Source organism: Rhincodon typus, chromosome 7 (genome assembly GCF_021869965.1).
Source record: "Rhincodon typus isolate 14 chromosome 7, sRhiTyp1.1, whole genome shotgun sequence".
Taxonomy (NCBI): Eukaryota; Metazoa; Chordata; class Chondrichthyes; order Orectolobiformes; family Rhincodontidae; genus Rhincodon; species Rhincodon typus.
Genome location: NC_063338.1, coordinates 11083688 through 11096841, shown reverse-complemented (window position 1 = coordinate 11096841; position 13154 = coordinate 11083688). Strand labels below are relative to the sequence as shown.

Genomic DNA, 13154 nt, shown 5'->3' with positions numbered 1-13154 from the left:
ATATCATTCTCCGCCACTTCTGCCATCTAAAATCTGACCCCACAACCAAAGGTATATTTCCTTCCCCACCCCTAACTGCCTTCCGTAGGGATCGCTCTCTCCACGACTCCCTGTCCGCTCCACACTCCCCACTAGCCCCACTGCCCCTGGCACCTTTCCCTGCAACCGCAGGAAGTGCTACGCCTGCCCCTACACCTCCCCCCTCACCTCCATTCAAGGCACCAAGCAAACCTTCCACATTAGACCAGGGTTCACCTGCACATCCGTCAATGTGTTCTACTGCATCCGCTGCTCCCAATGTGGCGTCCTCTACATCGGTGAGACCAAGCGGAGGCTCGGAGACCGTTTTGTAGATCACCTGCGCTCTGTTTGCAACAAATGGCAATATCTTCTGGTCGCGAACCATTTTAACTCCCCCCTCCCACTCCCTGGGTGACATGTCCACCCTGGGCCTCCTCCAGTGTCACAATGACGCTACCTGCAAACTGGAGGAGCGGCACATCATATTCCACCTTGGGAGCCTACAGCCCAATGGCCTAAACTTAGATTTTACCAGTTTCAAAATCTCCCCACCCCCAGCCTCATCCCGTGACCAACCCTCCCTCTCATCGCCGCCTCCTTCAACTGACACAACATGTCCATTTTCTCTCCCACCTATTCGCCCCTCCCACCTCACTGACCAATCCCCACCTCTCCCTACCTGCACTCACCTATCACCATCCCACCTACCTTCCGCAGCTCCACCCCTCCTCTCTCTATTTATTTCTGAGCTCCCTTCCGCCTCCCCATTTCTAAAGAAGGGTCCCGACCCAAAAAGTCAACTTTCCTGCTCGTCTGATGCTGCCTGCCTGCTGTGTTCCTCCAGCTCTACACAGTGTTATCTCTATGTAAAATACCTGTTCAATTCATCTGCCAGCTCTTTATTTTACACGAGCAGTTCTTCAGACACATTTTCTACAGGAACAATGCACACTTTGTTACCCTTTCAAAAAAATTAATAGAAAGTCGTATTATCTGTTTTTATATCTCTGGCTTAGTTTCCATCCTATATATTTCTTTGTCATTGTTTACAGTTTTTAATAATCTCTCTAATCTGACCTGCCACCTGTCTTTGCACTGTTATATCTGTTTCTTTAACTTTAATCTTTTTAGTTAACCACGGATGCAGGGTCTGTTTCTTGGAATTTTTCTTGCTCATTAGAATGCTTAAATTGTGTGATAGTGTGTTAGGAAAATTGACATGAATGGTCAGGAGTAAATAAAATTATGATTTTATTTCTAATTGTTTTGACTCTCTGTATGGTTCAAATGAAAAATAGATCTTTACTTCCTGTGTGACAAAGGACCCATGGTGACAGATGGATGGGAAGCCTGGTGAGCACTCGAAATGCCCCATATAAGGCAGTATCAGGAGGCACCCAGCCAGAGGATGAAACATACACAAGCTTCTCAGAAGTTTCCTTTCAGGACACTCCTGAGGTGACCAGGCCTTCCACTTTAACCCTGCCTGCTCCCCACTGGCCTTTGCATCTCAATTAACCACACTTTGACTTAAGTTTCCAATTCACTTCAGCCAGCTCTGCTTTCATGTTCTCATAATTGCCCTTAGTTACGTTTTTTCAAACAAAAAAAAGTGGCTTGAACCCATTCCACTCTCCCTCAAATTGATAACCTCACTCATGTTATGATTGCTGCTACCTGGGGATGCCTTCTCTACAGGGTAATTAATTAGTCCCATCCTGTTAATTAGGACTGAGTTGAGGAGGAACTTCTTCATCCAAAGGGTTGTGATTCTGTGGAATTCCCTGCACAGTGAGGCAGTTGAAGCTACCTTGTTGAATGTTTTTAAGGCAAAGATAGATTTTTGAACAGTAAAGGAATTAAGGGTTATGGTGAGTGGGTGGGTGAGTGGAGCTGAGTCCACAAAAAGATCAACCATGATCTTATTGAATGGTGGAGCAGGCTCGAGGGGCAAGATGGCCTACTCCTGCTCCCATTTCTTATGTTCTTAAAGTTGAACAATACTAGGTCTAGTATAGCCTGATCTCAAGTCAGCATGAACATGTCCCTTACTCAGAAACTATCACAAGAACATGAGTTCCTCGTTTGGGCTATCTTGGCCAGTCTGACCTTTCCAATCTATTTATAGATTAAAATTTCCCTGATTATCATTCTGCCTTTTGTGCAAGCTCCCATTATTTCTTCTTTTATATCCACCCTACTATGTGGCCTGTAAAACAATTCTGCAAGTCACTTTTTGCCTTTATAATTTCTCATCTCATCTCAAGCTGGTTCCAAACCCTAGTTTTCTGAACTTAGGCCATCCCTCTTTATTGTGCTAAAGAGGGGGAAGGAGAGAGGGAAAAAGAAAGACAAAAAGAAACAAAAAACGTTTTTGAGAGATGTTGTGAAGACAATGGAAGTTGAAGGAGGTGAAAGTAAAGGCTAACAGAGAAACAATATTATAAAAAATCCAAAGTCCACATTCTGCATCAGCAGTTGGTCATTAGTCAGTTTGAAGATCACTGTGTGGTTTGTGAGGGTTTGCACGTCTTCTTGAGTATTCCTTTTGTTCCTACATCTTTGGCTTCATCTTTCACCTTGCTGTCAAAGTGGTACACTCATCCCAGTTGTTAAGGTCAAAGCCAATCTTCAGGAAGGATTTGAGGGTATCTTTGAAATGTTTTTGCTGCTCCCCCTCCCCTGTGATCTAAAAAACAATCATCCTCCTCCTGCCCCCTTTTCTGATGAAGGGTCTAGGCCCGAAATGTCAGCCTCTCTGCTCCTATGATGCTGCTTGGCCTGCTGTGTTCATCCAGCCCTGCACCTTGTCGTCTCGGATTCTCCAGCATCTGCGGTTCCTACTATCTCTGATCCTCCTGACACATCTGTACAGCGGAGAAATCACACCTGAGAGAACTCCAACTTACAATCACTGCCACCTCTTTCATTCTTGTGTACCAGCCTTTGTGTTCTTTAACACTTGTCATCAATCTCTTTATATTTCACTGTCATTCATATATTCATTGTTCTCTTTTATTTTTCCTTTCATTCATTCTCTCTTTCATCCCTTTTTTACACATCTCTGTTTAATTATTTTGATTATTTCTATTGTTCCTCCTTCCTTTTTGTCTCCCTTTCAATTGGTCCTCCACACCTCATTTGTTCCTCACTTTCCACCTTTTCCCTTCCCTCTTCTCCCTTCCCATTCACTCCTCCCTCACTTGCCTCCCCCTTTCAATTTTGCCTCTCTTTTTCCCTTGCCTCCCTCCATCCTCCTTCACATCTGCTCCTCCCGTTCTCACCTCCCTATCTCTTTCACTGTGTCCCTTTCTTTTCCATTTCCCCCACTCTTCCCTAATTAGTTTTCCCCATACCTCTTGCTCCCACTCCTTTTCTTTGCATACTGATTCTCTCCATTTTCATTTGCCCTTTTGACTTGGTCTTTATTCCTCTTCCTCTTTCCTTTCTTCTCTCCTTCTGCTCAGTCATAAATTCCTTCCAAGAATTTTGTAGACATCACCCAGCTAAGTGAAATCAATCAGCAAGTTTCTCAAAGAAGAAAAATAGCTTGGCTTTTTTTTCTTGATATTATGAATGAGTATCAGAACATCATGGAGGAGGAAATGTAGTTTTAGATAAGGGCGGAAAGACTGCTTGGTGATGACTGTGAAGCAAAGTAATTGACATTTATTTGAGTGACGTTTTTATCTCCAACTTCTCAATTTCTGTGTGAAACTTTGATTACAGTAAAAGAGTGTTAGAGAAAATGGAGATGGTGGAATTTGCAGAGAGAGTTTGAGATAAAACTTTGTATTTTATAGCAAGTCAGTGGGAAGTTTAAATTCATACAATATAATTTCTGTTGTTATTAGTCAGTATTTATTGCATGTCCAAATCAGATAAAACTTCAGTAATTGTTTAACCTTCTGCAACAACATCATCCCATCGGACAGATCAATGATTGCATTTGCATGACAGAGAAGTGGCAAAAAACACAATTACAACTTAACTCCACTGCTAAATTAGCACAGAATTGATTATAAATAAAAACGAAGTGCTGGAGAAGCTCAATAGGTCTGGCAGCATCTTTTGAGAGAGCAACAGAGCTAACATTTCAAATGCAATAAGACTCCCCTTCAAAATGGATGTGATTTGAATTTGAGTATTATAAACTTGGAAGGAGCAATGCTCAGACTTCTGTAGGCCATTTAAATTTTCCACTGCACATTTCCCTCCTTTTGTTTAGTTCTGAAATATTTTTCAGCAACCAAGTGCTTCTGTGAGGAATGTCAATAATCTTGCTGCAGAATTAAGCTGTTCTTCAGCACACATGAATTTAATTAACTCTTAGGATGCCTGATGTGACCATGGTGCACTAAGGAGTTTGACTGGCTCAAACATCACCTTTGCTTAAAAGTAACCAAAATTCCTACATGGCTCCACCCTGGCCTTTATCACTACCTGTTACCCCTGCTTGTCTAATCCTGACCTATACGTTTCTTTCCCATTCTACCACTGATTGCCACTCATCCATCTCCTGAAAAGGTCTGCTCATTCCTCCTCGCTTGAAAACTCCCTCGATCCTGTCTGTTTCTGAAATCGAATTCCCTCAAATCCTTTCTCTCACCATTTGCTGGTCGTCCATTCTAAACCTCTCCACTTTCTTCTCTTCCACTGTTCTCACACTTCCTCTTTACTTTGACCTAAATTGATTGGAGCTGGCCTTCTGTGCCTGAGGACGTATAAGTTACCTGCTTTTTGTGAATTTGAGTTACTGATAATTGTGGAGTTTGCTGACTTCATAGCATTTCTTCAGTTTCCAACATTTTTTTTGTTGGGGGTGGCCCAAAGGTGTGGATATAATTGAAAACCAATACTTCTCCCATTGAGATGTAATCATTCAGCAATTGGCTTATCTCTGCGCGAGATGACTCGATATCAATTCGGCTACCCTGGAGGTGTACCTATAAGACCACAAGCAGTCAGATCAGAAGGAAGCTATTTGGACTATTGAGTCTGCTCAACCATTCAATGAGATCATGGCTGATCTGATAATCCACAACTCCACTTCTCTGCCTTTTCCCCATAATTCTTAATTCACTTACTGATTAAAAATCTATCTCAGCTTCAACGACCAAGCTTACACAGGTTTCAGTAGTCAAGAATTCCACAGATTGACTGCTCTCTGAGTGAGAAGAGATACCTCCTCCTCATCTCTGTCTTAAATGGGTCGCCCCTTACTCCAGGATTATGCGCTCTGGTCCGAGACTCTCCCTCAAGGGGAACCAACCTTACTGCATCAACAACTGATGAGTTCATTGATGTGCCTATTATAGAGGAGGCAGGATAGAGTGGTCAAAAATTTTTCTTGTTATAACAATAGCGATCAAGACATTAATGTTACTGAAGGTCAAGCAACGGTATAATGTCAGAAATAAGCTGAGGGAGACAGATTTTAAAAAATTGGGTATGCAAGAATGTGTGTGGATATATTTGTGTGTGTGTGCGCATGCATGCGTTAGATTGTGATTTTTAATACCTCATAAGAATTGCCAATGTCAGCATGAACGTACAGACTGCAAATGAGCCATTGAAATTTAGTTTGCACTCGGCTCAAAACAGATCTCTGCAATGTGTGCATAGGTATATGCTTAATATTTATTTAGACATCAAACCTGAATGTCACTGGAACAAACTTCATCTGTATTTGTACCATACAGGGAACTAGAAAACAAAAATAAAGCAAGGAAATAACTTTCGTTTGTATAGCACCTTTTATAACCCCTAGACATCTCAAAGCCCTTCATAGCCAATTAAGTGCCTTTAGTTTGAAGTGTAGCCACTGTCATAATATAGGAAGTGATGCAGCCAGATCACACGTGAATACCGCACTCCCACACACCTGCATCTCCACGTGATAAGGGCCACTAGTGTTTTTTGATGGTTAGCTAAATATCTGTCAGAACATTCCAGTTCTCATTCAAAATAGTGCCATGATCATCTCCCTTCATTTCCAAGCTAAGTCTCAATGATGCCATCCAAAAACATAGCTTCCGCATGTGCTCTTGATATTTGCACTTTCTTTCATCAAATTTTCAGTAACGTTAGAGTGGGTGGTGGGGTGTCTATGTAATATAATTCCTCACATTCTTGCTACTGTGCGACCAGATCTTCTCTGCAACTGTCACCACTATTCCCCCCTGGCCTACCTAAGCAACAAGTGTTATTAACAGGGCAGTGAGAAAAGAGGGAGTGGGAATAAGTGAGCAAGTTGGAAAGCAGTAAAACTATATTTAATTACAGTCTGTGTAGACTTCCTTAATGGAGTGTACAGATGATCATTATTCCCGAGCTGTGACAAGCAGCTAAAGTGTTTTGCAGTCTGTATACAATTGTTGCTGTCTTATATCACAATTTGTAGATTGGGGTAGACTATTTTATTGACTAACCTCAGTAAACCACACTAATTATATGTTCATTTAATTTGCTGCAGACTAGATGGATGTCTGGTCAGGATGTTCATTGAAGCTGCTGACTACAGGAATAATTAAATTAATCATAAAACCTTTTTGTGCGCATTCCAATATTTCAAACAGGTTTTATCATTGTATCTGTTGTATTTAAAAGATTAAATCAGGGAATAAAATACAAGTCTCCTCAATTGTTTGACCTTCGTCCAATTGCGCACAGCAAGTTCCCACAAACAGCAATGCACAATTAAATTGCTCTCGTGATGTGGTCTGAGGGAATTAATATTGGTTAGAAGATCAAGAGATGCTTCCCTGCTTCACTTCCAAATAATGCTGTGGAGGGTTTTACATTCTCATGATCGGGTCTTGGTTTAACATCTCCTCCAAAAACAGGTGGCCCCAACAGATCAAGAGTACTTTCTAAATGGTGAAAATCTAGAAATAGTGGAGATCCAGAAAGAATTTTGGGGGTTCATGTGGATGGGTTGTCTAAACTATGACAAACACAAAGGATAATCTAAGGGGCCAATAGAATGCTGGCCTTTGATAAGAGAAGTTATGCTTCAGCTTTCCAATTCCCTTGTTAGACCACACCTGCAATGCTCTGAGCATTTCTCAGCCTGAACCTTAGGGAGAACACATTAGTCTTGTAGGGAGGTAGTAGGAAGTGCAGATGCTGGAGAATCTGAGATAACAAGGTGTAGAGCTGGATGAACACAGCAGACCAAGCAGCATCATAGGAGCAGGAAGGCTGACGTTTCGGGCCTAGACCCTTCTTCAGAAATGGGGGAGGGGAAGGGGTTTCTGAAATAAATAGGGAGAGAGGGGAAGGTGGATAGAAGATGGATAGAGGAGAAGATAGGTGGAGAGGAAACAGACAGGTCAAAGAGGCGGGGATGGAGCCAGTAAAGGTGAGTGTAGGTGGGGATGTAGGGAGGAGATAGGTCAGTCCAGGGAGGACGGACATGTCAAGGGGGCGGGATGAGGTTAGTAGGTAGGAGTTGGGGGTGCGGCTTGAGGTGGGAGGAGGGGATAGGTGGGAGGAAGAACAGGTTAGGGAGGCGGGGACGAGCTGGGCTGGTTTTGGGATGCGGTAGGGGGAGGGGAGATTTTGAAGCTTGTGAAATCCACATTGATACCTTTGGGCTGCAGGGTTCCCAAGCGGAATATGAGTTGCTGTTCCTGCAACCTTCGGGTGGCATTATTGTGGCACGGCAGGAGGCCCAGGATGGACATGTCATCTGAGGAGTGGGAGGGGGAGTTGAAATGCTTCGCGACTGGGAGGTGCAGTTGTTTATTGCGAACCGAGGTAGGTGTTCTGCAAAGCGGTCCCCAAGCCTCCACTTGGTTTCCCCGATGTAGAGGAGGCCACAGCGGATACAGTATACCACATTGGCAGATGTGCAGGTGAACATCTGCTTGATGTGGAAAGTCTTCTTGGGGCCTGGGATGGGGGTGAGGGAGGAGGTATGGGGGCAGGGGTAGCACTTCCTGTGGTTGCAGGGAAAAGTGCCGGGTGTGGTGGGGCTGGAGGGGAGTGTGGAGCGGACAAGGGAGTCACGGAGAGAGTGGTCCCTCCAGAAAGCAGATAAGAGTGGGGAGGGAAAAATGTCTTTGGTGGTGGGGTCGGATTGCAGATGGAGGAAGTGTCGGAGGATGATGCGTTGGATCCGGAGGTTGGTGGGGTGGTACGTGAGGACGAGGGTTATTCTTTTTTGGTTGTTATTGCGGGGGCGGGGTGTGAGGGATGAGTTGCAGGAAATGCGGGGGACAAGGTCGAGGGCGTTCTCGACCACTGAGGGGGGGAAGTTGCGGTCCTTGAAAAATGAGGACATCTGAGATGTACGGGAGTGGGAGCAGATGTGGCGGAGGCGAAGGAATTGGGAATAGGGGATGGCATTTTTGCAGGAAGGTGGGTGGGAGGAAGTGTACTCTAGGTAGCTGTGGGAGTCGGTGGGCTTGAAATGGATATCGGTTTCTAGATGGTTGCCTGAGATGGAGACAGAGAGGTCCAGGAACGTGAGAGAGGTATTAGAGATGGTCCAGGTGAACTTAAGGTTGGGGTGGAAGGTGTTGGTGAAGTGGATGAACTGTTCGAGCTCCTCGTGGGAGCACGAGGCGGCGCCGATACAGTCATCAATGTAAAGGAGGAAGAGGTGGGGTTTAGGGCCAGTGTAGGTATGGAAGAGGGATTGTTCCACGTAACCTACAAAGAGGCAGGTATAGCCTGGGCCCATGCAGGTACCCATGGCCACCCCCTTTGTAGGAAGTGGGAGGAATTGAAAGAGAAGTTGTTGAAGGTGAGGACAAATTCGGCTAAGCGGATGAGGGTGTCAGTGGAGGGGGACTGGTCGGGCCTGCGGGACAGGAAGAAGCGGAGGGCCTTTAGGCCATCTGTATGGGGAATGCAGGTGTATAGGGACTGGACGTCCATGGTAAAGATGTAGGGAATACAGCCTGGATTACTCGAGACAATGCCCGCATTCCAAATGTTAACTGACCAGGAGGGATTACACAGACCAGGGCTATATTCACTGGAATTTATAAGGCAAAAGAGTTGATTTGATTAAATTTTTTTTAATGTATTATTACAGTGAACAAATAGGTTAGGCAGAGAGAAACCCTTTCCATTGGTTGGGGAGTCAAACCTTTGGGGGATGTAATCTGGGAAATCGAGAATAAAGTTAGGAAACACTTCTATGTGCGAAAGGTAGGAGGGCAAAGGATCCACAAATGCCTGTTGATGCTAGTTCAATTGTGAATTTGAAAGTATAGACTGAAATGTTGGTTAACAAAAGATAGTAAGATAGATGTGGAAATGTTGAATATATGGAGCTGGGTCACACACCAACATGATCTCACTGAATGGTGCAGCAGGCCTCAGGAACCAAATGACCTACTCATGTCCCTGTGTTCCAGTGACCGTGCAGTACTCCCTCAGTATTGTACAGTGGATGCCAGCCTAATTCCTTGTGCTCAGATCTTTCAAGAGAGACTGGAATTTTGCAACCATCCTACTCTGCTGCTGGCTCCCAGTTGGGTCAGGGTACCTCTGTGCTGAATTCTGCAAAGCTTTCCTGCTGACAAAGTGCAATTTATTGGTAATGGATGATAAAATGAAAAAAAAAGCTACCCTTTCTACTGTTGGGCACAAGGAGGTGCCTGAGTTTGGGCGCTGCATATAGAGACACCACTATTCGCAGCCAGAATGTAGATCCCTGAGTAATTTAACCCATCAAATACACTTGGAGTCCACACTGCTGTAAGTGACTAGAATTGGCTTGCATGATATGTATGGAAATTCCGTCCACTCCCTGCATTTTGCTGGAGAACTAATTGTGACTTTACCAGGGAGCATTGCTGGCGTTTTGGTTATGTTTGCAATAGTATGAACAGACTATTTTTACTTGAAATCCTTAGGACTTCGGTAGCAATAGAGAAGCTTGTGCTTCTGTCATTTGCACCTCTGCTTCTGAGCCAGAATGCATCAGGGTTCAAATCCCACTCCACAACATGTTGACTATGGAAAATTTAAGCCACGAGTGTGGGTGTTTCTTGGTGTGAGTCCCTAGTCCAGATAAATGGTGAACAGTATTTGATTATTCATTCATGGGAATTGGGCAGTGCTGGCGAGGCCAGCATTTATTGTCCATTCCTAATTATCCTTAGGAAAGTGGTGGTGAGCTGCTTCCATAGGGTGTAGGGATACCTACAGTGCAGTTAGAAAAGGACTTCCAGGTTTTAGCGAAGGAATGGCGCTGTGTTACCAAGTCAGGGCAGTATGTGGCTTAGAGGGGAATTTACAGCTGCTGGGGGTTCCCATGTATCTGTTGCCCTTGTCCTTCGAGGTGACAGAGATTGGTGATTTGGAGGCAATTGTCTAAGGAGTCTTAGTGAATTTGCTGCAGTGCAACTTGTAGATGGTGCACACTGCTGCAACTGTTTGTCACTGGCAGAGAGAGTGAACATAAATTAGTGGCAGGAAGGGAATCCGGTTGTAAAATTATTTGTTAAATCCAAAAGTCATAATTAATATGAATGGAGGTGGTGAACAGCAATCAACCAGCATGTTAGCAACTCCACGTAACATGTGAAAAGGCTGAAAGAGACAGAGGTATATGTTAGTTGTAGTATACTGTTAAAATAGTTTCTGTTTACTGTGGAAAAAGTAAACCTCCTTTTCTGTAAAATAACATGTTCATTGTTAGCCCAGCTGCAAAGCCTGACCTACTTCTAATTCATTGACTGGCACAGTGGTGTCAATAGAGGTATTGGATTTGTGATCACACATGTGAAACATTGTTTTTGTTTCTCCACAACCAGATTCCACAGGGAACGATGTTGGCCCCATGCTGGGTTTGAAGAAGTCTAGCTCTCTGGAGAGTTTACAAACAGCTGTCGCTGAGGTCCGGAAGAATGAACTCCCTTTCCACAGACCCCGACCTCACATGGTCCGTGGTCGTGGTTGCAATGAGAGCTTCAGGGCTGCAATTGACAAGTCCTATGATGGACCAGAAATCCCTGATGATGGTAAGTGTCCCGTTCAATATGCTTGTTTTTTTTTAAATTAATGGTTCAGTTGTGTTTTTTATCCCCCACATTCTGGTTTCGCATCGTAGAAAAACGACCAAAGGATTTTTCCTCCTGAATGTTTTATCTTGCCTTCTTCATGGTTCATGACATCAGCTGAATTTGTTGAAGTTAGAGACCAGAACTGACAGGAATTAATTTTACAACCTTTCTACTTCCTTAACGTGACTGACTGTTAATGTACTGTCAGATTTATCTTGCCTGTCTCTGGGCTTTAGGCATGTAGTCCTGAAACTTTTCAGTGCAAGAAAAGTAGCACTTTGGGTTGAAACGCTCTCTTCAGCATCAAGCTTCTCATTGTGATTGCTAATTAGTTTAGTAGTTAATGTGAAACATGGTACATAGGCTATGTAACCCCTCAATTCTATTCTACCATTCACTTAAGTCTTGACATGGGATCTTGTGGTGTAGTCATAGAATCATAGAGGTTTACAGTATGGAAACAGGCCCTTCAGCGCAACATGTCCATGTCACAATTCACAATTAAATTAGTCCCATTTGCCTGCATTTGATCCATATCCCTACATACCTATCCCGTCCACGTACCTGTCCAAATGTTTATAAAGTTGCAAAGATGTACAGCATCTCTGTCCAACTCATCCATATCGACCAGATATTCTAAATTAATCTAGCCCCATTTGCCACCTAAACTCTTCCTCTTCATGTACCTATCCAAATGCCTTTCAAATGTTGTAATTGTACCAGCCTCCACCACCACCTCTGGCAGCTCATTCCATACACACACCACCGTCTGCATGAAAAAGTTGCCCCTTAGGTCACTTCTAAATCCTTCCCCTCTCACCTTAAACCTATGCCCTCTAGCTTTGGACCCCCCTACCCTGGGGAAATGATTTTGGCTACCGTAGAGGTTTACAGCATAGTGTCCATACCCCTGAGCCAAGAGGACCTGGTTCATGTCACACCTGCTCCTGAGATGCGTAATAACGTCCCTCTGAGCAGGTTGATTAGAAAATAGAAAAAATAAGATCCTGACTGATCAGGATCTTAATTCTGTTTACCCCATTTGCTTAAGTAACCCTTAATATCCTGCACTTGAAAGTAAGTTGTTCTAAATTTTGAAACTTCCAATCAATCCCCAGTCTCATCAACTTTTCAGGGAAAGAGTTCAATGTTTCACGGTTGAATTGTTTACACAGAAGGAGGCCTTCAGCCCACCAAACCCTGCCAGCTTTCTGCAAACTATTTATCTGGTTCTGTTTTCCTGTTGTTCATCATGTTATTTTCCCCTTCAGTTGTTCATCCAGTGGCAAGTGAATCTACGTCTATTGCCTCAAAACGCTCCTGCTCTCTCAACTTTTCACATCTTTCTGACAATCTTGCATTTGATTTTCCTTCGTTGTTGCTGCTCCAAGAATATTACTGCTCACCCATTACCATTTTATTATGATAAAGGATTATAAAATCTGCCTGGAATCACAACACATTGGAATTGATTATGAAATCGCAGGACAACCTGTTCCTATCTAAATTCGCTATTAAGTATTTCTCTGTCACATTTCAAACATTTTATTATATTGGTTCTTTGGAAACTGGCATCCGTAACAGTGCTGTATCTTAAGAAAAGAGGCAGAAATGATGGTTGAGATTCAACCAATAGCACCATTGAATCAGTCCATTTAGAGGAAACTGAAATTGAAACGAGGGGTGGAAGTGCTGTCTCAGTTCTTCAGATGAGATATTGAGCTTTGTAGTCATTTGAATATACAAATAAAATAGGCCACTCAGCCCATCAAGTCCATGCCATCTTTACTGTTTCTTTCAAGCCTCCCCTCATGGCTCCTCAGTTAATTTTGTGAGTGAAACCCTGTATTCCTTTGTCCTTCATAATTAATTTTACCACAAAAAGTCTGGGCATGTTTTTCCAGGGCAGGTGAGATGTGAACCAGGAGCTTCTGGCCCAGAGGAAGGACTTTAAAGCTTGAAGTTGGATCTCTTCAGAGACATTCTTCTACCGCGCACACACGCACACGCACATGCACACGCACATGCACACACACAGACAGGTTCAAGAACAGCTTGTTCCCCACTGTTATTAGATTTGCGAATGGACCTCTCAAATTTCAAATCTAA

The 13154-nt window shown here is 43.6% G+C and overlaps 1 protein-coding gene across 1 annotated transcript in view; it reads left to right on the top strand.

Annotated features, from left to right (window-relative positions):
* The window catches only part of LOC109932140 (partitioning defective 3 homolog B), an 851675-nt gene that overhangs the window by 502233 nt on the left and 336288 nt on the right, over positions 1–13154 (top strand). Inside the window, exon 16 of the mRNA XM_048599077.1 lies at positions 10797–11003. Coding sequence (XP_048455034.1) covers positions 10797–11003 — 207 coding nt within the window. The remainder of the gene's footprint in view (positions 1–10796; positions 11004–13154) is intronic.